At 43.6% G+C, this 26,559-nt stretch overlaps 1 protein-coding gene across 1 annotated transcript in view; it reads right to left on the bottom strand.

Annotated features, from left to right (window-relative positions):
• MAP1B (microtubule associated protein 1B) overlaps positions 1 to 23,543 on the bottom strand; it is a 93,246-nt gene extending 69,703 nt beyond the window's left edge. The window contains exons 1-2 of the mRNA XM_005889339.3: positions 23,197 to 23,543; positions 14,441 to 14,542 (exon numbers count right to left, since the gene is read on the bottom strand). Of these exons, the coding sequence (XP_005889401.2) occupies positions 14,441 to 14,542; positions 23,197 to 23,380 (286 nt within the window). The 5' untranslated portion in view covers positions 23,381 to 23,543. The remainder of the gene's footprint in view (positions 1 to 14,440; positions 14,543 to 23,196) is intronic.
• Positions 23,544 to 26,559: the final 3,016 nt, after the last annotated feature.

Here is a 26,559-nt window from a genome sequence, read left to right as displayed (position 1 = left end):
ATCAGACAAGCAACATCTGTTTGTGAAATGAATAGACTGAGGGTCTCCCAGGTGGCTCAGCGGTAAAGAACCTGTCAATGCAGGAGATGTGGGTTTGATCCCAGGGTCAGGAAGATCCCCGGGAGAAGGAAATGGCAACTCACTCCAGTATTCTTGCCTGGAAAATTCCATGGACTGGATGAGCCTGGCAGGCTATAGTCCATGGAGTTAAAAAGAGTAGGACACAAATTAGTGACTAAACAACAACAATATGTTTTCTTGCACTGCTCAGCCAAGCAAGTTATTGTATCCAAAGGACTTTATACTAACACCACATCTTGGCTTTACACATTAGCTATGCATATCAACTTAGCAGGCACACCATTTTTTTAAATATATAAATCACTCCTTTTCACTATGGGTTGGTATTATATTACAAGTACTGAGCATAAAAGTAATCTTAGAGATAATGAAACTGAAGTTCATAAATGCTAAAGAACTTGTCTACAGTAGCACAATCTGCTGCTGCTGCTAAGTCGCTTCAGTCGTGTCTGACTCTGTACGACCCCATAGACGGCAGCCCACCAGGCTCCCCCGTCCCTGGGATTCTCCAGGCAAGAACACTGGAGTGGGTTGCCATTTCCTTCTCCAACGCATGAAAGTGAAGGCGCTCAGTCGTGTCTGACTCTTCGCAACTCCATAGACGGCAGTCCATCAGGCTCCTCTGTCCGTGGGATTTTCCAGGCAAGAGTACTGGAGTGAACTTAGCAGTAAAACTGGGATTGGAACACATTTTCTGTCCCCCACTTCCATCCTCCAAGGATTCTGTCTGTTGCTTCTCAAGACACTGTTAACCAGAGCTTCTAGGCTACCAAGTTTCTGAAAGCAACCAATAGCTCGTAAATAAACGTTTTGCCATACCTCAATATTTAAAGGAAATCTGTAATAAATTGCAATCACTACAAATTTTCAGATTTCTTATACAGCTCATTCTTCAAATCTAAGAGCTAATTATAGGTTCTCAAACCCATGGCCCCTCTTCATCACTGTCACACTAAGCCAGTACGATGTGCCAGGCACTGTTTCGTGGTTCTTTACTAAGGGACGTGAGCGTAAGGCCGCCTTAGTTCTGAGGTTATGACATAATTGCATTCCTTTTCTCTTATCAGTCAATTGTAATTGGGGAAAAGCCATCTCTGAAAAGTTAGAATTCTGAAAGATTAAAAATCTAGCCCTACAATTACTTGGCTCAAGGCCTTTGGTCTCCATTTTTTTCAGTCAAAGTAGGTTTTTGCTTGGTTGGTTTTCTTTCCATTCTTCTTAAGTTGTAAGTTGAAGCTTGGGTTTTTTGTTTGTTTTGTTTTTTAACAACTGGTTTCATATTTTTGATGAGTCTGCTTACTAAGCATAGAAAATCCATTTGCTGCCTAAAGGATTCCAACAACAGAAATTTCCATCTGATGACAGAATCATATTTCTAGATGACCCCAGAGTGAGTTAATTTGCCAAATTATTTCATTTATATTTATCTGCTGGAATGTTATTCCAAAGACTCCAAATAGTCTCTTCTACATATAAAATAATTTTTTAAAAAAAGACATGTTATAATAATATGTATAACAAATACACAATGCTTTTTTCAAGACAATGATCTTGTTAGATGTGTTAAAATAACTCATACCAGCATTACTGGTAGAAAAGAAGACTGTGATTGGAGACTGGAGAGGGGCATATTAGGAAAAAGGGGAAGAAAAAGAAAAGGGAAACAGATGATACTAGATTGGGAAAAAAGGCTTGAGTGATACAGATGATAAAATAATAGAAGCTGATAAAACAATAGAAGCTGATAAAATAGAAGTAAAGGAGGTGAACCCCCATGAAATAGTCACTTTTTCACTAAAAGGCATTTATTTGGCTGTTGGCATGTGTCTTTAAATGGAAAAGATGTTTTTCAAATAATACAAAAGCAAATCTGTGTGCATACTTAGTCACCTTAGTCGTGTCCAACTCTTTGTGACCCCGTGGACTACAGCACGCCACGCTCCTCTGTCCATGGGATTTTCCAGTCAAAAATACTGGAGTGATTGCCATGCCCTTCTCTACGGGATCTTTCCAACCCCGGGACTGAACCCACATCTCTTATGTCTTCTGCATTGGCAGGCGGGTTCTTTACCACTAGTACCGCCTGGGAAGCTGCACACATGTAATTAATTACATGCATGCATGTAAATGTTACACAACCTTAGCTGCGCAAGCTGTCTATTCCCAGGATCTAAAGCTATTTTGGATAACCTTAAAGCACAGGCATTAAGCCTTTAAAAATTACCTCACTTCTCATTTCCTTTACTTGGTCTGGTTTTTGTGTTTATTAGCTCATTAGGAGGAAAATGGTATAATGGAGAAGACAGTTCTGTATTTAAAAAATCATGTTTTCGAATCATGAGACACAGGAAGCAGAAAGGAAAAATGGTTAGGACTTAGGAGTGGAGTGGTTGTATATGTAACAGGGCAATGTAAATGCAGTGGGCTAGCGTGTATTTTGCAAAATCACATTTTTTTTAAGCTACCTAAAGTTTGCCATCCTCTCTCCACCTCCCCTTCTTTCTTTACAGCAATTCGGAGTTCCACTTCAATATTTAGAATCAACGACTCTTTTCAAGAATCAGTATAACTTCCAGGGAAATCGCTGTTTTATATTAGTATTGAGGTGTCCATTTGGACAACTCAACGTAAAAGGTTTGCTCACTAATGTTTCAGTAACAAGAACTTGCTTCTAATCAGCACACCCCTATGCAGACAGTGCAGTGACCACTAGTGTTTCCCTCCCAAATCATCTAAGGAAAGCTCACCCGGAGTGTGTGGAGTTTGGTTTCCAAGTAGGAGACAAAGTGTGTTCTCTTGTGTAAGTGCAACTCTCGTGGCCTTTGCTTCAGTAAAATACTAATATATGCCCCCAAAGTACAACAGTTATTTAAAACTCCCTTTAAAAATATCACCATAATCAGAAAGAAAAGGGAACAACAGATTTCTAAGTGCATGTTTTTAATGAATAGTTTAAAAATATCCTGAGCTAAGGAAACAAATTTGGTTTAGGAATTCTAAGTCAATTCTAGATACATTTTAGGGTATATATTAAAGAAAGGACTGTATAATTAGATTCTAAAATTTGCAACAAAAAAAGTAAAATCTTTTCTTATTATTGGAATATAAGGAATTATTGGCAAGTCTCTCTTACCTAGAATATTTGATTAACCACACCACCATTCTTCTCATCCATAGAGATATTATCAATAATGTTTTTGGTACAAAGACTATTTCATTTGGGTTTAGAACACTCTATAAGGTTTGTTGTAAAAATAATAATTACATGTAGGTCATAGGGAATGAATTAAACATTTTTTGCAAACATGATCGAATTAGGGAGAGGTTAAAACTGAAATTGTTACCTCAAAGGTATTAGATACCAAGAGTCAACCACATGACACATTACCATAAAAATCACTTCTCCTTCTGGATAATCATGGCTTTCTGATCATGATTACCTGTATGCAAGCTGTACACTGTCAGTAATGATTTGAGCATTGCTTCCCAAGGGTGTTCGTATCTGCATGCACTGACTTGTGAAATTGTATTGTGCTAATTGATGGTTCACAGGACAAGATATGCATAGCTGATCATGCATATTAAAATGCAGGCCATCCTCAATTATCCAGAACAAACAAGGTCCCTGGCGCTTTTAACACACACAACCTAGAGATGATCTCCAGAACTCAGGAGGTTCAGTCTTCAGCCTCCTCCCAAAGATGTGCGAATAAGAAAATAATCTGAAGCTCAATACAGCACCAAACATCAATGTGGAAATTCTAATTTTAATGGGAAAAAATGCAGCTATTTCCCATTTGGCATTACGTAGACAACACACTCAAGAATTTGACTTTTGAAATACTTTCCATGCAGGTGTTTGGCACTGTGCAAACACAATTAAGTTCCATCTTGTTGGGTCTGTCTGGCAAGGTACAGACAGATGGGAAAAACCAAGGGCCAAGAATTCACAAACTGGGAAATTAGTTGAAGTGTCATAAAGCTGTGTATCTTCACCTAAAAATGAATAAACCTAGCAGATGCAACAGGCAGATTTTCTAAACTAAATTCTTTCACTGACATTTTAAAACCTGGATTAAAAACCATCTTAAGCTAAACAGCAAATAGGACAAGTTCCCTTCTACATTTCAGAGTAGAGACAATTTAGTAAAAGTTCATGAGTCACAGAATATGAAATCCGGAAGGGACTCAGAGATCACTTAGTCCATCCTTTCCCAAATTGTGTTCTACAGAAATCAAGATCCCTGGGAAACACTCACAGCAGAAGTGACAGGTCAAACAAGAAAGGACATTTATGATTACAGAAAACTGAACAAGTTTATTGACATGCAGCTACATACTTTATGGCTCCTCAAAAAATGAGATCTGCTATAAATTCTCAGGCTTACTTCACCTTGAAATTCTTTCCTGCTGGCTCTCTATTAAAGTTTTACAGAACTAACGGCAGACAGAACAAAGCTTCAGATTCCCTAATCTAGTCTTTGTTGTTTCATCGCCAAGCCGTGTCAGACTCTCGTGACCCATGGACTGTAGCCCACCAGGCTGCTCTGTCCATGGGATTCTCCAGGCAAGAATACTGGAATGGGTTGCCATTTCCTTCTCCAGGGGATCTTCCAACCCAGGGACTGAACCAGTGCCTCTTGCTTGGCAGGCAGATTCTTTACCACTGAACCACCTGGAAAGCCCCAGTCTAGTCTGGCCCCTTAGCTTTTCGAGAAAGGGAAAGGCTGCACAGCAACTTTTCAGAGAGCTACTCGGGCAACGGTAACTTCAGGTGTGGCCCAGAACCGCTGACTCGGTCAAGCTTAGAGAACTCGGAGGTGGGGGGTCAGGGGTTGGTCCTGGGAAGCGGCTCACAACAGACATCCCCTCCCTGCTCTCTCCCTGCTCTCTCAGAACTGTCCATTCTGGCCTGGGGCAGTGAACCAATCACTTCAGATTTATTTCCATAAAACCTTTCACTTTCACAATCTCTCCCAAGTGGCTTGAGTCTGCCAATGGATAATTTTCCAGCTCTCAAAGATGAAGACAATCTTGAAACCAAGCCTTTACATTCTGTTCAGCAGTTCTGTTCTCACAGGATCTTTTTGAGGGGAAGGAGAAGAATCCTAAAACTTTCAATCTTTTCATAATTAAAGGCCTTAAAACGTAGCTCCCAAATAGGGTATAATTAATTCAGTATGAATCCAAAATTCCTTGATCACAGAGGGAATCCACTGCATTAGATCTGTTGTACTTATGCCTCAATTTGTATAGGTAATATGATTTTAGTGCATATTTTTATGCATGTATATTTTTTAAAATAGCTTGAACAAAAAAAATTTACAGAAGGGGTCTCACTTGCAAAAGTCTCATTTGCATATTATTATACCCTAGCTTGTTCTGTTTATCTTATTTTCATGCTCAGTTGTACACAAGTCCCAGGGACAGTCTTACACTTCTTATGGCCTGCAGAACTACGAACTGGAACTGCATCTTGCTGCAGGAAATACCACGTAAATATTTAATGACAGATTGGCTGATATTAGGGCACCTTCCCAAAAGACATACCATATAATGTGAAAAGATTATCTCTTTTCCAATCAATTAGAATACATAAGGTATGCGTGCATGCTTCAGGATGCAACTTTACAGTATGCTAAGTTGCTTCAGTCCTGTCCAACTCTTTGAGACCCTAGAGACTGTAGCCCGCCAGGCTCCTCTGTCCACGGGATTCTCCAGGCAACAATACTGGAGTGGGTTGCCATGCCCTCCTCCAGGGGATCTTCCCAACCCAGGGACTGAACCTGCCTCTCTTGCGTCTCCTGCATTGGCAAGTGGATTCTTTATCACTAGTGCCACCTGGGAAGCCCTACGAGAAGGTATCCCTCTCTCCATCTCTCTCCTCCTCTCATGCATTCACACAAACATTAAAAGGGAGGAGTTCCATCAGTCAGTTTTCACGCCTATTTTGCTGGTCTTTTACACAGGTCTTAACCTCCAGGTAAGAATTTAGAAAGCAGAAAACAACTGCTCAAAGGCTGAGGAGCTCTGTACCAAGAGAGTGTCATCAGCCTGAGATGCAGAATTTATTAAATATCTCATCTTCAGTTTTATTGCTATCTAGTACTTCTCCAAATGTGACATTTCCATTGACTGACACTTCGGCAACCAAAAAGCATCATCTATATGGAGGAGCATCCTAGGGGCAAACCAAGATGCAATGCCCCCTGAGGGGAGCAGTTGTCCCTTCCCCAACCTATTCATGGGAGACGCAAATAGGAAATCTAAGAATTTGATCCAAAATGCTCCACTGTGCCTCACTTACTCAGACTCCAATGAGAAGCAGTTTGATTAAGAAAGAAAGGGCCAGCAAAGGGCAGGTTTAGAGGGCTTTCCAAATGCAGGCAGCCCTCGGGATGTTCATATTTTAACTCAACCCCTCCGGCTGCACAAAGTAATTTTTTTTCAGAGGCAATTCAGTTGGTGTCTTTAAAATGACGTAAGCTTTAACTGGGGAAACTGCTGTAACCTCCCACAAAATGCCACCTTCCCTGGGCCTTAGTGTTCATTATTAATTAGATAATTTTATTTTTAAATCATAGGTAGGGTTGCATTTTCGGTCAGCAGTCCCCTTACCAGTCCTGACTGGAGGCGAGTCTTTGACACTGGTTGAAACAGCTTATTAAAACCTTATTTTCGTCTCGTGTTGATGTTCATCTCTCCCATCCCCGTGGTCCGTTTTTAAGGGCTCCTCCCCAGGGACACTTCTTACTTGCTCACATTTCTCGAGGACCAAGGAAATCTGACTTCACATGCAATAGAAATCACCCAGAGACCGCAGCCGAGAAAACCAAAGGCCTCAGCCCTGGGCACGACGTCTGGATGCTTGCTGTTGCCCGGGTAACATTTAATTAGGCTCGGGCTGCGGCTGGGGTGGGGGTGCTGGTACCTGGGTAGCCTTTGTCACTGTGACTAAACCATGGTTGAACAATCAAAATGCAATGCCTACTATGCTCTCCATTTCTCACCCTCTCTCTTCTTTAGGAACTGGACTAAATCTGCCCTCACACCCCTCCGTGTGTGTGTCTCTCTCTCACACACACACACGTGTTAAATGAAGGAAGCACTGTTTGTGTTCTTTTTAAGCTGTGAATGACTTATTTTCCTAACTAAATTATGACCAGTGGGGATACCTAATTCTTCCGTGGATCCCGTTACAATTCCTGGCTTCTTAATAAACACTCAAAAATATGACTTGACTTCTTTAAAAAAAAAGATGTTCTTCTTAAAAAAAAGCTTAAAAAGCTTATGCTTTATTCCTCATCCTCCACCATTCTTTCTAGCCTGTTTTCATAAATGCTGAACAAAATACCCTACGGAGAACACACAAAAGCAAGCAGTGAAAAAGTGAAGGGGCTTGAGCCGCCGGCTGTGGGGGCTAGCTTTAAAAAACAAACGAACACCCATCCACCCCAACAACAAACCTAGCAAAACACCAGGGCTCTCTGGTCTCTGGGAATGAAGACAAAAGCACTGACTTTCAGCGTTAAGATGCCGTCCTCGGTGGGTGACGGGAGCAGCTGTTCTCGGATGCACTTAGTCAGATTTAATGGCGGGGTTATTGACGATCCCCCAAATGGTTACTGGGCCCAGGCAGCCAATTTTCTGCTCCCCTCCTGCCTGTGTTTGCCTGCGTTGAGTGGCTCCACATTGCTCATGAGGAACCACTCGAGAGCCATTACAACCAGCAGAGTAAAGCATCCTTTTGACTTAAAAAAAAGTGAGATGAATGGGTATTTCTAGGATGGTCTGAATAAGCCTTCATTAACAACCCTGCGGAATGAAGGTGCCTGCACGGGGCAACAGAACATCATTTTATCCCTCTGACCACACCTGCACCAGAAAGAGAACATCATGTGCACTCTAAGGATCTATGAATATAAACGACTGCTAAATCTCAAAGCTGAGCCAATTGTAAACCTCACAGGAATTAGCGCCTAGTGCTGCATACACTACCAAATTCTGGATCTCCTCCTCGGAACGTCTGGACCTCTCACGGTTCCAAAGGAATGCGAGTGGGGGCAAGCAGGCAAGGTTTGCTGCAGCGTGTGAATGGGGGCACTGGGGCGGGAGCATGGAGCAGGAGGGGCTGGGAAGGCTGAGGGCAGGGGGTGAGCAGAGAAAGGCGAGCAATTTGCATTAAAATGGGAGTCCCCTTCCCAGGCGGGCGGCAATGACCTCAAGGGATGTTAAACAGAGGTCTGGTTACTTCCACAAAAATAAGGCTCTTTATTTGCCAGGTTTCTTCTAAGACCAGGATTCCTCCTATAATCTCGAATGATGATGCAATGAGAAAAGATGAGCCCGATGGGCCTGTGGGCAAGTGCCTGAACCTGTGTGTGTGCTGAGAGGGAAAACAGGCGGATAAAGCGTCTGCTTTCCCTCAGAAATCACAGGGTCCCTGAGGGTTAAGTCAGCCTCTCAAATGCAAGTGAAAGTATAGTTGTGCGCTTTATCTTTCAAAGGTTAGGAGCAGGGCTGAAAACACATTCATTACTGGCTGTCATAGAGGGCTGATGTATTCTAGGCACATACAATTAGGCTATAATTCTGTACAATGACAGACTAAACATACAAGTCTAGACAGAGAAAGAAGATGACTGCAAACATTCTTAGACCTTTTCTAAGAGCATCTTAGTATTTTCTTATCAGTCTACCGGCAAATGTAAATCCTTGCCTCATTAATGTCAAAGGGAGGAGGGGATTCGCATGAGTTAAATTCAAAGGGCTTGATTTCAATTCTCCATCAAAAAGCAATCTTGAGGCCAGATATTTTTAGCAGTCACTCAGCACAAATCTGTGGTTTATTTACCTTCCGGAGAAAAGGCATGGATTCTTAAACAGAACCACCCATACACCCATCACAAGGTCAACCACACCACATAAAGCTTTTTGTGAATGTGATCTAGGAGTTGTAAAACTAGTGACAGAAGGTAAACATGCCAAGGTCTCACTATTTATTCAGTTGACTAAGAAAATAAACCACAAGAAATCTCAGCTTCTTAAAACTGGCAAAATCTATAGTCATTTGTTGTTTGGAGAGAAGAGAGAAACAGGAATAGGAAGGATCAGAAGATGTTACCATGGAGGTATTATCACAGCAGGAAAGCCAGCTGGCGCCTTTGCTCACATCAGCATAGGCAGGGACAGGACCATCTGGCAAACCGTCTTCAACCATGCCCTGAGGTCCTGCTATGTCAGCACCTTAACGCATCTCCTCCATTTTGCTCGACTGCAGCCCACCAGGCTCCTCCGTCCATGGGATTTTCCAGGCAAGAGTACTGGAGTGGGGTGCCATCGCCTTCTCCCTCACACCCAAAGGACTTTCCTAAACTCAGCCATGCAAGATTAATAATTGCATGAGGTTAATAAACTCGGCCATGCTGCCCCCTACACATAACCAGCGCCAGCCATGTGCCTTCTGATAATGCTGAAGGCAACTGTTTCTCTACGAAACACCTTAAAATAATTTTTTAATTATTACAAAAAGGAAGCCAGCCAACACATACAGCCACCACTTCCCCTAGATAATACTAATCAGCAAATATAAGAGTCTGATAGATTTTCACCAAGGGAGACAATTTTAATACTAGTTTACATGTATTGTTTTACTGTGTGATAAGCACTGTTTCAAGATCTTGATACAAATTAAGTCATTCTACCTTCATAAAAACTATGAGGTGGAAGTGATCATCACTGTTTCACAAACAACAGACTGGGGCACAGGATGGTTGGATAACTTGTCAGAGATCCTACAGCAAGTAACTTTTACAGCTAGGATCTAGACTCTGCATTATGTTGCTGGTGAAAATCTGGGTTAACAAAAATGTTTAATTATTATAGCAGACAGATGTAGCAAAATGATGGGGAAAAAAGAGACTGAAATTAATTTTCATTCTGGTATCCCTCATCCTAGGAATCATTTGTATTTGTTTGTTGTTTTGAAATGATGTCTAACACAGGCAATCATGGGACACTTTCCATGTCCCCTCTCTGCAGTTAGGGGCAAATAGATCTAAAGTTAAGTTAGGGAGAGAAACAAATAGGAATGGAGAGTGAAATAAATGCCATTCAGCATGGTAAACCTAGCTCAATTTTCATGATAAGATTTATCAAAATGGTTCTCATTCAGCATGATTAAGGTACAAAAAAATACATGGAAAAATTTAAAAGTTTTATGACAGCATTTGAATTTGGACACATAAGGAAATATAAGACTTGCTCTATTGTGAAAAGACTCAATTGTTGACCTTTGGCTTGAGTGAGAACACTGGGGCATGTTCATCAAACAATACCTAACCTTTTCTCTCAAGAGAACTCATCTCACTTGGGTCCACCTTAGATGTGGCCAGGAGTGGTGGTATACCAGGGCTAACCAGCAGGGACCAGCCCCTGCCACACAGACATCTGTTGAAGGATTTTTAGGGAGTTGATGCTGCAACAGCTCTGAGAGAGTAAGATGGCCCTAGATGACTGGCCATTCCAAGAAATAGAGTATGCCAGAGGCAGACAGCACTTGGCGACCCCAGGGCTCACATTCTGGGGAACCGGAGGACTCATGACCTCATCATTCAGTAGATGACCCTCACCTTCTGCAGAGAAAGTAACACATTCCAGCATCCTGCTCAAAGGATATTTATTCAAGATGACTAAACCATTCCACAAGACCTGCAATCTTCAAGAAACAGGCCAACTGAATCTCAAAACCATATTTAAAAACTAGTACACGGGTTGAACGAGTATACGAGCACAAATCTGGTCGTGCTGCCGCACAATCTATTACCTGCCCTGGAGGCTATCACTAGTCTTTTATAAGGGATCTCCAATTCTTAAAAATAGCAATAGAGGTATAATAACATGAGTGTAAAGCAGGCAGAAGAGCTATCCTAGTTCCCCATCTACAGCTGGGCCTTCGTATCCACAGGGTCCTTCTCTACAGATTCAACCAACTGAGGATTGAAAATATACACTTAATTCTAGAAAGTTCCAAAAAGCAATACTGGAATTTGCCACAGGCTGGCAACTATTTGCGTAGCTTTTAGGTATTACACATTGTATTAGGTATTATAAGTAACCTAGAGATGACTTGAAGAATATGAGGACGTGCATACTTCACACACAAATACGAAGCCATTTCGTATAAGAGCCTTGAGCATTCACTGACTTTGGTATCCACGGGGGTCCTGAATCAAGTCTGTGCAGGTTCCCATTGCCACTACATGGTGTCAGAGAGGACAGTGAATATAATAACTCCGCTAGCTTAAACAAAAGCAAACAAAAACTGTTTGGACATGATGCAGAGTGCAAGTTTATGCTAGTCGTATGTGACTGTTAAACGCCTGCTCTTCTCACAAGAAGATAAGAGTAAGCAACGTAGTGACTGGTTTTTGTTGTTGTTGTTCATCACTGTGTGTTCACCCTTCCCATCCCACAGTGCCTGGCACACTGTAGGTGCTATCTAGGTTTTCTTTTTTAAAACTGGCTGAAGAAACAACTTTTTTCCCCTCTATTTTTTTGGCCACGCAGCATGAGGAATCTTAGTTCCCTGAGCAGGGATTGAACCTATGCCCCCTGCAGTGGAAATGTGGTGTCTTAATCACTGGACCATAAGGAAGTCCCAAAGAAGAGCTTTATTTACTTTTTTTTTTAAAGATTTGACCTTCCTCTTGTTCTGTGCCTAAACTCAGTTAACTTAGATTCTTGCAACTCTAAATGCAGAGGTTCAGCTGACTCCATTTATGGGTTTGAGGTTCATGCTTCAGCTTCCACAAGTACCAGGAGTGGGGAAGAGACACTAGATGTGGAGCCACTTAAAAACAGATCTCAAAATTTCCCATGAAACCCTTCAACCAGTTCAGGCAAAGCTAAAGGCTTCCTTGAGTCCATCTAGCGATCACTCACCCTACTGATCTCTGCTCAACCCAATTTTGCATCCTCCTCCAAGATAACGTCTCTTCTCTCTAAAACACACTCACTTACCTGAACTGAACCCGAAGTGTGCTCTTATCATATGTGGTTGTCTGAGTTAGAAACCTTCACCCCACGCTGAAGGGGAAGGTTCACAGGGCCTCATCCTCACGGGCTGCATTCTAGATGCTTGGCCCTCGGGGAAAGGCCCAGCCCTGCACCGTGCTCTTTTAGGCTGGGGAGCGAAACTCGTAACATCTTCTCAGAGTTGGCAAGAATGGGAAGGTGCTGTGTGTCCGGGGGCCAACCTCTGGACACACAGCCTAGCATAGCACTGCTACAACTAGGCAGGTAGCCAATCCTTACTGGAGGTTTCAGCAGGAAAAATAGGGATAATGGGGTACACAGGCTAAAGCAGCGGTTTGGGGGACCAGAACTTCCTAGGCCACAGGAGTAATGCCAGGTCCCTGGTTCAAAAACGGTTCATTCTTTAGCAATTCTTGCAGCCTTTCATTTTGCAATACACTGTCATTCGATAAAGTCAATCCAAGTATGAATGAACACAATGAGCATTATAGGATTCATTTACCAAAAAAAAAAAAAAAAAAGTCATAGTAAGAAAGCCAGAACAACCTACAGAGAGAGGATAAAAGCTTGAATTTTACATTTTGAAACATACTTGTTGGAAAAGGGTACTTTCCTTATTTTTCTTTTCATAAGATGATTTTAAAGTCATGTAAATATGCAAGACATAAAAATACAACATAACGAGATAAACAACCACATACTATACCTTAATTTCAGCAAATCATGTGCTGTCTGATAGGCTCTGGACCATTCTCTTTTTTCCTCAATGCAAAGTTACTTAAGAGCTGGTTTTCACATGGCTTTGCAGCAATTTTAACTTTTAATGAACCAACTCTTGTTAAGTTTTTCTTAACACATTTACTCAACTCCATGCTTGAAAGCTATGATTCATTTGATAACTGGAAAGCATGGGATTTTATTCTAAGATCAAACTCAAAGAGAAGAATGATTCCAGTCTCATGGGCATACTGCTGCAGTCAAGCGTGATGCGTGAAGAGGCTGACATTCTGAACGTGGCTTCAAATCTCGGGAAGCACAAGGCTAGTGGAATACGATACTGCCGTGCTGTACTTAGTAACTCAGTCATGTCCGAGTCTTTGTGACCTCAATAGACTGCAGCCCACCAGGCTCCTCTGTCCACAGCAATTCTCCAGGCAAGAATACTGGAGTGGCTTGCCATGCCCTCCTCCAGGGGATCTTCCCAACCCAGGGATTGAAACCAGGTCTCCCACACTGCAGGCGGATTCTTTACCATCTGAGCCACCAGGGAAAACCAAGAATACTGGAGTGGGTAGCCTATCCCTTCTCAAGGGGATCTTCCACACCCAGGAATCAAACTGGGGTCTCCTGCATTGCAGGTGGATTTTTTACCAGCTGAGCTATCAGAGAAGCTCAATGGAATATGAAGTAATCAGTCAAAAAGGCTGAACTTCATTGCTGATTTTTTTATCAATGCCAAAAAAATTTGCAATCATACAACAAAATCATAAAGACAGAAAAGAGTAGTCTCTATTTTACATAAAATGTAAGTCATATTCAAAAAATAAAATGCCAGATGGCAACTGTGATAGATCAATGGCAGAACTTTTGAGAGACACGCCCCAGGTTGAGTGTTTACTGACCAGTAACTGTTCATAATCCTCAAATGTGCCCAAGTGGGAGAAGCATGGGTCACCCTCACAAGAGGAAGACAAGGTGGGTGAGTCTGACTACCTCCTCAGTGAAGTAGCTGGTTAGCAGCAGAATCTTCATAAATGACAAATTTTTGTGTCCTTACCTTTAATTATCCAGTAGTATTCATTTTCATCTCTGAAAGAAAGGCTATCTTAACAGTAGTTTGGAATTCCAGACTCTTTTACCCACACTAAGTGGGAGATAATGCAATGATGAAATGATGATACATATTTCATTGATAGACAATACAGAAATGCATATATTTCGTTTTCTTGAGAGGGAGGGTGCTTACGGAATTCTGGGAGCATCCAATTTGTATTCATAACTTCATGTGAGTAAAATTCGCATTTAAATAGACTATAATCTCTTAAGCTCAGAGTACAGTGAGATAAGTATGAAATTTTTAAATTTACCCTGGAACTTAAAATCTTCTAAGACTCCATGAAATAGAAACCCACACAATGACAACTTAAGAGTTAGCTGACTTTCTTAAAAGGTGGCTTCTTGGTCACCTAGTTGATAATAACAAACACAAGAGAATCCTTTAGCAATAAAAGGAAGTCTTTTCCCTGCCCCAGGCAAAGCTTTCCAGCCAAGCGCCTGTTTCTTTCGAATTCTAGGTTGACTACTACAGAACTGAAAGCCTCACCTGGAACTTCAGGAGAGAACCTTGCTGAGTGTCGGGATACAAAAAGTTTCAGTTCTTGATCCAGATTGCATTCAATCAGGTTTGTGTCCCATGATCGGATTCCTAAGGAAGGAAAGGAAGACAGATGACAGACCACCGGTTAGTCATTTCACTGTGGTTTGGAAAACATCACTGTAGCATTTCTCAGGCTTGCAGGAAGGGAGTGGAGACTCTTTTGCTGAAGAGCTTGGTGACCAGCAGTGGATGCCCACAAAATGGGAGGGCGGGGGAGGTCTCTCCACCAGGCCACAGGGGAAGGATAACTAGCAGTGTGGACTGAACTTCTGCCCCTCGTAACATGTAAATGCAGCTCTTCTGGAAGAGTAAAAGAAAACAGCTATTAGGGAAATGACAGGCTTTATTCCTGAGAGGGAGCAGAAAGGACAGGAAGATGGTGAGCTCCGTAGCAGTTAGGGGGCTACTAGACAATTGCTGGCTTTCCCATGGTCCACTTGTACGTGGCTAGAAAACGGAGAATGAGGGTGGGAAGTAGATATGGGGGCTGGCATTCAAGTCCACATGTCTGTTTTTAAAGGTTTTCGCAGCGTGCATGTGCATTTTGTATGCGTATCTGGTTATTCTTCTTTACTCCTCCCATTTTTGACCTTGATTTCTCAGCCCCTGGATATCAATCAAACTGTGTGTGATCTTTGCTAAGAAGGCGGATCTGGCCTATCTGTCCTCCCAGGCGTTTACCTGACTAGCTTGGCAGACAGCTCTTTCATTCACAATTGTTAGTTGTCCCGCATTTTCTTATCCAGAGGCAAAGAGATGTGGCAACTTTTTATACTTTATAAACTTCTACAGAGTTGGGGGCTGTGAACTATCTATTCCCATAAAAGTTCACAAGGCTGGAAGCTGGGGTGAGGGGTGCTGATGCCCTACCTCCCTCCTCTCTCCTGACCTTCCAAAAGAGGGGGCTAGAGGGGAACCCAGAGAACAGCAGAGAAGGGAGGGCCAGGCAAAACTGAGGAATCACAGGACTCTGGAGTGTATTTTTATATCTTCCCAAATAGATGGCTCGTGGGAGAACCATTATGTAGACAGTATCCTTGACTCTACCCCTGCATGGAGCATCCTCAACCGCCAGAAACAAACCTCTGGAAGGGCAATCATTTATTCTCTATCTACTAAAGGCAGGAACTTGAACATGTAGGTGTATCACATAGGTGAACTATCTCTAAATAAACACTTGATCATTTAATCATTTTTGCTGGTCATTAGTCATGCATACAGACTTGGGAGTATAAATGGCAGTATTTTACTTAAACATACCTCTTAAATCCTTAAAGTATATCTGCATTTACCCCTATTTAAATCTTCTTCAGTTTTCCTATTCTGCAAAGAATCAATGTATATACACAAACTACAAAGATTCTGTAAACTGAGTTGACTACACATCTAAAATATCTTCAGATGATGCACCAAACACCTTTCTGAATTATGAGAAATATTTTCAAGCAGATGTGCATCCACTAAATAGAGGTAGATATTTCTCATACAATCCATGGGAAGGATTCAGGTGTGCAAGAGTTAACATTGCTAAAGAGAGGCTAAATTATAAGGGAAAATTTTATGGGTCTCCCTGGAAACATTAACAGCCTCAGTTTGCATTTGTACTAGTGGAACACTTAGATTTTAACATGAAAGGCATATGGTGATTTTGTGACTCTTTTTCACGCAGAATTGATAAAGAGGTTTCCTTTTTGTTCCACAGAAAGCTTGACAGGTGAAGAGGTCTGAATTCATTAAAATATTTGACTTCCACATGTATATTCTATATATTCAGCTAGCGTGGAAAATCATCAAGCCCTGTCTGAACTGCTTAATTGGAAATTGGTGACTGGATTATCTATGCTCCAGGTCTGAGCTCCACTTTGTCTTCTGGCTTGTCAAGTAGGGTCAATAAGTTAATAAGGAGACATACGTATTTAAATTAAATTCACATGATTTTTCTGCCTTTGTTCTAAGTAATGTCTAAATTGCTACATTATTTGAATGGCTTCATCTAGGGCTATACATAGACTTGTTCTAGATTGTTGTTTGCCATTGTTCCCTTGGCTTCAATTAACTTGTCATGACACAGGCAATTAAACGTTTGCTTTTTCTTTCATAAACTTCTGCTTCTATGATTTGCAATTTAAAAGTGGAAAAAGTATGAAACAGTAGAAAAACCATTCAGTAATTTTTAAGTTCCATTAGCAAACAACTGATAAAATGATTATTTCTCTTTTTTATACTCCCAGTGAAATTAAAAATTCAGGTTCTCTTTTTCAAGGGAGCAATTTCCAGCCAAATTACATCTTAAGGATGCATAATCACTACTACCACTTATAAAATAAAGGTTACAATGGATTTACTGGTTATTTTAGTTGAAAAGGAAAATTTTGGAACCAGGCCACTTTCTATACCAATTTTAGAAAGAAAATACTGTGTAATTACTTTGTACCTTCTACTGGATAATGTTAGTAAAGGGAAATAGTACCTCTCAATGAAAGCTGTTACAGCATTCCGTTGGTTTATATATCTCCCCTTTGTGCCTAAGAGGAAACCAGCAGCGGACCCTCTAAAGCTCATAGGACCAAAATAAAGTCTTCTTCGGCCCTTCTCACATTGACCCCTCCCCGAGTTCATGACTGGAGGGGACAGTGGGGTGCTGGTAAAGAGATTCCGAACAGGCCTTCAGAAGGAGCTCTTCCTGGGCTCTGATGGGAAGTAGACAAGCCATGGAATTTTCTGGCCCTTTTTTGACTATCTCCCCAAACGACGCCAGGTCAAGTTCTGCCCTGGGCCTTTGCTTCTCCAGCAAATCTCTGTCATGACTATGCCCTTACTGGCTTTCTCAGATGGGGGCAAAATAACTCCACCAGTTGGAGGAAATCAACCCGTCTTTGCCCAGCCATCCCCCACATCATGAGGTATGAGGGAATCTTAGCTCCCCCACCAGGGATAGAACCTGTTACCCCCTGCATTGGAAGCATGGACTCTTAACCACTGGACCACTAGCAAGTCCTTACCTCTACTTTTTGAACTGGGCCCAGAGAGCACCTGCCACCCGTGGGCAGTTGGCCTATGGCGAGGCACCCTGAGAACTCCCCTGCATGAGCCGGGGCTGGAAGCTAGTACCATCTCTCTAGCCTGATGACCAGCGGGGAACAAAGGACCTTTCCATCTCAGTTCTGATTCCAGGGGGAGCAGTGCACAAAGGGAAGGCTAAGTGCACGTGAAGTTGACGGATGAAAGAAAGAGGGAAAAAAGGTGTGTGTGGCAGGCAGGTAGGGGGCAGGAAGCCCAGGACAAGTCAGGGTGAACCATAAGGAAGAGCCATGTCCTTTTACTTTATACAGGTTAGACTTCACCAAGTTTACTGCTGATGCCAGCATTTTATAGGATTATTTAATAAAAGCAACATTTGTTTTAAAAGCCTCTCATTTAAAGGCTAAAATCTATATCCTGAAAGAAACAACAGATAGAAAGCATGAGGAAACAGCCGTGCATTGCATGTTGAAATGGTACCCAGGTTCCATCTGTTACTGGGACCCATGACAAGTTGATTTTTTTCCATGAGCTTTAGTTGCTCCCTCTCAGAAATAGACTTTTGACTATTTTTTTGCCCAACTTCCTAAATTATTTAACTACAACCATAAAATTCTATTTGTAAAACTATATTAAATAGTGATCTGAAGTCAGATTAGACTCATAAAGAAATAATTAAAACAAAGGAAATGCTAAATTCAATCAGGTTTTCTTTTTTAGAGAAAAATTTTCCTATTTTTTTCCCCTTGACCTAACCTTCAATTTGCTTATCCCCCTTTGTTTTAAGCCAACAAGTTGATGTTCATAATTTATGTGTTCTATGTAATGCAGGCAAGGGAGGCCCATCCTACACAGAGTTCATCATTTCAAAGCATTGATGATAAACAACTTAGGTCTTGGCTGGCATCTTACATTAGAAACAAGCAAAAGAAATGATTTATACTAAGTTATTTATTGGTGGTAAAAGTTGGAACTTATTTAAAAGGTACACCTTTACAGAAGATTAACAATGACTCATCAATTTAACGACCTTAAGTTTGGGGCCTGGCTTATATTTGGATCATAGAACTCTTTGAGTAGATAATACCAATTAAGCAGCGCAAGCAGAAATCCATCTGCCTTTTGATTTTGAAACGTATGAAGATGGATGGATATAGTAAATATATCATTCCCCAACATTTCTTTTCATTCCCATCACCCCGTTGTTTTCCTGTTAAAACAAAATGGAAACAAAGCCCTAACTCTTTCCTGGGTTCTTAATTCTCTTAACCAATGTAGACTGAAAGTATTCAATAAATGACAATGTAATTAGCAAAACTTACATCTAAAAATCCAGGGCAGTAGATGTTACACACATCTATCTTTCTGATGAACAAATCCTGCTGATTCCCAATGTTAACCAGAGGAAAGTTACACTCTAACAGCAAGTGAAACCAAACTGACACTTAGTGTTTTTTACATGTTTTAGTTTAAAAAATAAAATAAAACGAAGCAATGAAAACTTTTCACAAGGCTCTAGAATTCGTTTTGCAAAACATGAGTGTATGTAGTCTACATCCCAAAATAAACTGGAGGAGGGGAGACTCTGCTAAAAACGGGGATGACCGTTAAGTCTATGTTGGAGACTAATTAGGAAGGGGGCAAAGGAGGTGCCAAGGAGTGACAATGGTTTGGCATGGAGTCCTGCATAACTAACTAAATAAAGCTAGACCAGTCTGAGCAAAGACTGTTGTTTCAGACTTAAGAAATGACCAGACCCTACATTATGCATTTTGAATGAAGCTGAAGAAACGAATGATGGTCTTCTGTCCTTGTGTAACCAAGCAGGACCTTATGGGACATTCCTGGGACAGACCCCTCCCCTATACCCTCTGCTTTAGTTCCTCTCTGAAATACCTAGATATTAGTATCTGAAGTATATTTCCTGAGTTATTTTTCAGATGCTAAAACCACCATCAAATGGAAGAAATTAACTACTTGATGACCATCCGCACATAGTCCTCATTAACATAGTCTTGTGCTGTGCCTAGTCACTCAGTCATGTCCAACTCTTTGCAACCCCATGGACTGTACCCACCAGGCTCCTCTGTCCATGGGGATTTTCCAGGCAAGAATACTGGAATGTGTTGTCATGCCCTTCTTCAAGGGATCTCAACCCAGGGATCAAACCGAGCTCTCCTGCATTGTAGGCAGATTCTTTACCATCTGAGCCAGCAAGGAAGCCCAACGTAGTCTTGTTACCTCATCATCAATCTAATTCTCAATTAGAGAATGGTGCATGAGCTGATCACACACTCTGGGACACCCTCCCTTACACTGCCTTTAAAAATGCTTTGCTGAAACCCTTGGGGGATTTTGGGGGTCTTAAGCACGAGCTCCCCGTTCTCCTTACATCAGCATCTTACAATAATGCTGCACTTTCCTTCACCACAACCTGGGGTCAGTAAATTGGCTTTACTGCATGCAGGTGAGCTGCCTCAGTTTGATTCAGTAACACTAGGTTTCAAGAAGCATGTACTCAGCCTCCATGGTGGGCTGATTCAGGCCTATTGATGTACTTGCATTTCCGCCATCTTCCTACAGATTTATTTTCTAGGTTTCCCGTAGAGCCTTAAATCATCAAATGGCAAAAATCCAAGTCGCTAGGGTCTCCAGACTCAGAGAGCCTCATCCGGATGAGAGGGGAGACAAGCAAGAGGGGCAGAAGATGAACCGCTTTCCCTGCGGAAAGGCTGCGGCACACAACCAGGGCCGAGCCCCCGGAGCATCTCCATCTTGCTTCACACAACTGGTCCCATGGGCACCAGCCACCGCAGCCATGGTATCAGAGTGACCTCTGGAGGAGGAGGCCCTGCTGGAACCTGAGAGCTGAGGAAGCATCATATCAGGCCAGAGCAACAGCCAGCCTGCCCTGTTGCTAAGTCATCTCTGACTGTCAGAAAAGCTACAGGAGCAGTATTTCCCCTTAGCACTGGAAGGCCCTGTGGTTTGAGCTGCATCCAAGACCCCAGGACCCAAGAGAGTTGATCTCCAGAGGAAAAGCAGCATCGGTTACTGTGCCTTAGGAAATGGCTTTGCTCATTCACTTGGTTGATTCTTAATGGGATCAATACTGCTATTTCAGAGTTCCCCGCAAAAAGCTGACCAAATCAAGGCACTAAAAAATCAGGAAGGCATGCTGACTGAAAAGGACACCTGAGAGGGTTTCTGGGGGTCCCAGGAATGTCCGTTTCTTGATCGGGATCAGGTATGTCTTTTTGTGAAAATTCACCAAGCTCCTCGTTTATGATTTGAGCCTTTCCTCACTACATAATACATCAATAAATTTTAAAAAAGAAAAGGGGCAAGAAGACAAAATTGAACTCGATCACTAAGTTCCAGTAGCATGAAAAATAGTCGAGACCACGTCACAGTGACCGATAACTTGGGTGAATCTAGTTTATCCTCAAACAGAAGCAGCTTCAATAAACCCCCTGAGAAATAGGGCACTAAAAGGGTGATCAGCAGAGTAACAAAGCAGGAAGATAATTACATGGAAGGTGATTGCTGAGCCACCTCCCTGCATGGGGTGCTGCCCACAAGTGGATGACTACTGCCTTTGTATAAAGGCGAGCTCTAGAAATTGCTCTTTGATCTTCCTGTGATGTTCGCCTGGCCTGCACTAACATCATGACGGGGCCAAAAACCAGTGATGCTGCAGAGCCGGCATTCTGTCACTTATGAGTGGTGTGACCTTGAGCTGGTCTCCCTATCCTTCCTGCCTCTCTGGGCCCCCATCTCCAAAATGGGGATGAGGGTCCCTCTCCTCACACCAGATCGGGTGCTTATGCACCTTTTATACATAGAAACACACCTGCTTTATTATTACTTCCCAGCAAAAGTGCTGACAAATAATATTTTTTTAAAAATCCAAAGTCATAGATTCATACAGCAGCCACACCCAAAGTCAGTACGTGTGAAATTTTCCAAGGAGAAAATGTGCAAATAAACTAAATTAGTACTGATCAAATTCAAAGGACTATAGTTTGACAAATGAAGGGTTATTAGATGCTCAAATGAGGCATTTCACTATTGACCTAGCCTATTCTTCCATTTTTTTTTTTCCGAATAAAATAACACGTCTGCTTTCTGCTCACATTTTTTTCTTTCTTTTTTTAAGCCAAAAAGTAACACCAGTGCTTTAAAGTTAAACAAAAGAACCAGGTCTGCAACTCGAGTCTCCACCCTGCAGCCTTTTGTTCTGGGCACAGGCGACCGTTTCCAAATGCAGAGGCAGACCACTAGAGTTTAATTTTTTTTTCATCTAAAACAAGGTTTTCTCGCGTCTTTCATGGGGAGTGGAGGGCGGGCGTGGGGAACGAGGGCTGCGTGAACGCCCTTTGTCCGCCTCGGGCTGCCGTAGAGACCGCAGTGCGGACTGCACCACGCCCACCAGCCGGTGTCTCGGGGCAGACGCGCTTCAGCACCACCCCGAGAGAATAGAGCGCGGGCTGGGGTTGTGGAGGGACCGGCGACCTCGGTCAGGGAGAAGGGGAGGTCTGCGATGCCGGGGGGAAAGGGAAAGGCAGAGGACAGAGCTGCCCACCCGGGGACTTCGAGCGCAACAAAGCCGGGTTGAGGCAGACGAGAGGGCGCACAGCACCCCCAAGCCCCGGCGGAACGCACGCCCGGCCGGCCGCGCCCAGTGGGGGCGCCGCAGTGTGGGGGGCAGGTGCATCGGGCGGGGGCACTGCGGCAGCCCGGGTGGGGCTGCGGGGCGGGTCGGTCCGCGCGCCCGAGTCTGCGCCCGCTGGACCCTTACGGCCCCGCCCAGGGTTTCCCAGCGAACCGCTATTCGGCCTCTGCAGAGCGCGCTCCTACTGCTCGCACCGGGCCAGGCGCCGGCCCTACCCACCACCCCACCCCCAAGCCATCACTCCCGAGGCAAAGACTTTTAAAAGGAGAAGCCCCACCCCGCAACTTGGGGGTCCCATTGTCCTTGCTGAAAGCTGCAACCGAGGCCCCAGGGGCAGTAGAGAGGCAGGCGCCGTCTGGGAACGAGGCGCAGGCGGTTCTCCATCTCTGCGTCCCGGGGGGCGAGGGGAGGGGGGGGGCGGGCGTGGCCCTAGGACTAGCCTAGTCATTCCGAGGGAAGAAAAGATGGAGCGGTTTTAAGCCAGCAAAGGCACTTCTCGGGGCTGAGGTGGTTGTGGCTAGAGGGATTCCCACGCGCGCCCTGACACATGGTACTTCAGCCTCGGGTCGGCTGACGATGGGCAATCCCAGCATTTTGCCGGGGGTGGGGGGCGATGAAAGAGGTAATTGCAACGTCCCCCCCCCCCGCCCCCACACACACCTTTGGTGTCCTGCGGTTCCGGCTTTACTGCAGCCTCTGCCCCTTTGACACCTGCATCTCATTTAGCGGGAGAGGCGGTAGCCAGCTGGAATCTGTAGACCCAGCCTGGTGACGGATCCCTCAAGGTTAGGAGACTCTCCCACTGGGTCGCAAATCTAATAATTTGCATTATTCTCCGAAATGAACCCAGGGGGGGAAGAAAAGGAATCTGGACAGAGTGCGGGAAGTGGCGGGGAAAGGCGTGGGTGCGGGGCGTGCCGGAGGAGAAAGGTGGCCGCCGTGCCCTGGGTGGGGTCGCGTTTGCGCGTCTCCTCGAACGCGTCCCCTGGGGCGCAGGGCCTCTTACCAAGCTCGATGTTGCCGATGGCGCGTCGCAGGTGCTCCTCGGTCACAATCTCGCCGACGACCACCAGCAGGTAGAATTTGCTGTCGAGGAAGCGATGCGACAGGCTGGGCGAGGTGGTCGCCGCTGGGTTGGCAATGCTGCCGGACGGCTCAGGCTCGGCGGCTTCCACCACCACGGTCGCCATCCTGCCGGCCCGTTAAGCCTCGGCGAAGTGCCCGGCTCCAGCCGCTCCGCTCGTCTGCGGCAGGAGAAAGGATTATATCCGAAGGTGCTGTCTCCGCTCCGCCCCCTGCGTCTCCCCTCCTCCTGGCGCTGTGCGCCGCCTCCCCCTCCGCCCTCTCCGAGAGCGCGAGGCGGAGAGGAGCCAGGAGTGAGAGAGGGAGGGGAGGCGGCGCCTCTTTTACATGGAAACTAGGCAGGGCGCCGGGGAGGAGGAGGAAGAGGAGGAGGGAAGGACCACCCGGCACATCCTCGCGGGGTGGCTGCCTCCGCTCTTCCAACCGTTGGCCCAGGGCTGATGTCATCTGCAGCAAATCATCTCGCCCGCGGCCCGGAAGCTGGAGGGCCGAGGTGTGCGGACAATGGTCAGGGCAGGGCCGCGAGTCAAGGGGCTGGAGGACTCGACGAGGGGAAAACACTCCCAACCTACACCCCCACGCACGGCCACTGCCGGCACCAAACCCTCACCCCGCCTGTGCAGGAGAAGTGGATGGGTTTCCATTTTCAGAGTCGGGATATTTACCTTGTTCTAGGTGCACAGGCCAGGCCTCTACCTTGGGTGCCGTCTGCGATGAAGCCAGGTGTTCAGGGTCTGTGTTAGCACAGCTGACGTGGGGCTGAGGGTACCCCGCCCAGGAAGATGGAACCTGTCTTTTCTCTGATGTTGTGGATTTCGGAAGACATATTTACCAGTATTCACCACCTACACATGAAGAATACACCAAAAATGCAAAACCTCAGCTTACCATTGTTCAGGCTTTGGAACTTCTGCAAGACCCACTGATGAAAAAGTACTGGCTTTGTAGTGCTCATGGGAAATGAGAAGAATACAGATCTATTATTCCAGATACAGATTTCTGGTCTTAATAATATGCTGAACAGATAGTATCAGGCATAACAATAAAGAGAAGATACTGTCTCTATCTAGCAGGATTATAGTGACTATAGTGTACTTTTCAGTTGCTTGGGGAACACACAAGCAAAATTATTTCATGCAACAGTGACGTCTTTTAAAATACATGTAGCATTGGGGATTTTATTGCCTTTGTCTATGTTTAGAAGAACTCATAAAAACGTTTAAAGGCAACCCATCTACAACCATTTCTCACAAACATATTGAATATAATGAATATAACTTATGTCCCAGGAAGGGAGTGGTGGTGGTGAAGAAGGAACAAAATGGTCAAACATGGTACTATCATAAAAGCCTGGAGAACTAGAGGCTTAGGAAAGAGGAATGAATGGAAACTAGAGCAGCAGTTTTAATACTAGACTGCATATAAATAAAAAAAAAATCACCTGGATATACTAAAATTTCCAAAAAGCCTATTGTCTTAGCTGCTAACCACCCCGACTTATTGGTAATGTACGCTTTGCTCTTATCTCTTTCCTGAAACCCTGACATGGTTTTGGCCCCATCATATATGCCAGACTGATCAATGGGGACTAAAGTTACTGGTGAGCTGCTTTCACCAGTGATCAGTGACAATGAGTTTTCAAGTAAGATGGTAACAGAGAAAGTATTCAATTTCTGTTAGGTGAGGCCAACACCAAGGCCATAATAGGGGGAGGAGATGTAGTAAGGAGCAGTGTTTTCCGATTTCCGCCATTGAAATCAGTGTCAGCTAGTGATGGCTTTCCATTTCTCTGAACCATCTTTATTTTTCTTTATGTAACAGTTTTCATGAGCTCCATTTCTTTTCTTAAATTTATTTTAAATGAAATTACTGCTCTACAGGTGGAAACACTAATTACTATAAATAGAAGTTATCCCTAAAATAAACATAATGAAAATAAGTACCATGACACAAATTCCTGCTATACACTATTGTTATTTGCTCAAGACTCTGACCCTGAGGTATACCCTAAGTTAAAAACAGAAAGTGTTAGAAAGGTATTGAAGACATTACTAGCACCTGAATTGTTTCCATTGTCATAACAGAAGATTGGATGAAAACATCAGAAGAGCTTTCCTACTGTGTGAATTAGTGCAATTACATACTATGACAATGAACCACTTAAGTCATTACCCACACTTTGAAAAAGAGACGAAATGGAAGAACACAGACTAGAGATGCTGACTACTACTGTCCAACTTTGTAACTTTGGGCAAGTGACTTATTCTTATCTTCAGTCTCTTCATCTATATACTGAGTAGAAGAATGCATTTTCAACAGTGTGAGTACCTCTGTAAAAGAAGAGTACATGATAAGAGTGTAAATGCCTAATACAGTGGCTGGAAGATAGTAAGCACTCAAGACATGATTGATGACCTGTTTAGACCAAGTTTCTTGGATAATAGAGTGAAAGCATCTTACAAAATGTGTAGGTGACATCACGTTGGGTGCAACTACCAACACCTCTGAAACAAGAACTGAATGTTGACACTACAAACTAGAAAAGTAGTTGCTCCCATCCCTATCTCAAGAGAAAAAAGGTAACAGTTGTAAGGAGCAAGGGGAAAACTAACATATAAGAGTGCCGGTGTTTACCTGCTGCCACTTGACATTACCTGGGTATCCCAAAGGCCCCTCAGGCTCAACATGCTCCAAACCCGAATCATCTTCGACCTCCAAACCTGGTCCCCTCTCACTTTCCCTATTTCATCAAACATTATCACCACCTATCCTACAGTCAAACCAGAAACCCCACCGGCATCTCGGACACCTCGCAAACTTTAGCCCCATATACAATTTGGCATGGAGTCTGGTCAATTTTACCTCCTAAGTATCTCTTCAATCCTACTTCTTTCGACTATACCCAACCTAGTCCAAGCTACCACCTTCATGAGAGGTAGTATAGGTTAGAAATTGGGTTCTGTATCACACTGCCTGCTTTCAAGTCCCAGCACCAAAGTTTGCTAGCTGTGTGACCTTGGGCAAGATGCTTAACCAGTCTGTGCCTTAATTTCGTCATTCACATCATAGAGATGAGTGCTCACCTCCCAGACAGGGGAACAGCTTAAATATGCAAAGTGCTTAAAATAGGACCATGCATATAATAAGTACTCAGTAAGGGTTAGCTGTTCCTTCTGTTACTATTTAACATGTTACTGTGGAAAATTTCAAACATGTATAAAAGCAGAGAGAATAGTATAAGAAACCTCTATGTACCCATCATTCTAATCAGATGATTTTTACAGTT

The sequence above is a fragment of the Bos mutus genome, chromosome 20 (genome assembly GCF_027580195.1).
Source record: "Bos mutus isolate GX-2022 chromosome 20, NWIPB_WYAK_1.1, whole genome shotgun sequence".
NCBI lineage: Eukaryota > Metazoa > Chordata > Mammalia > Artiodactyla > Bovidae > Bos > Bos mutus.
This window is presented reverse-complemented; position numbering and strand designations above follow the sequence as displayed.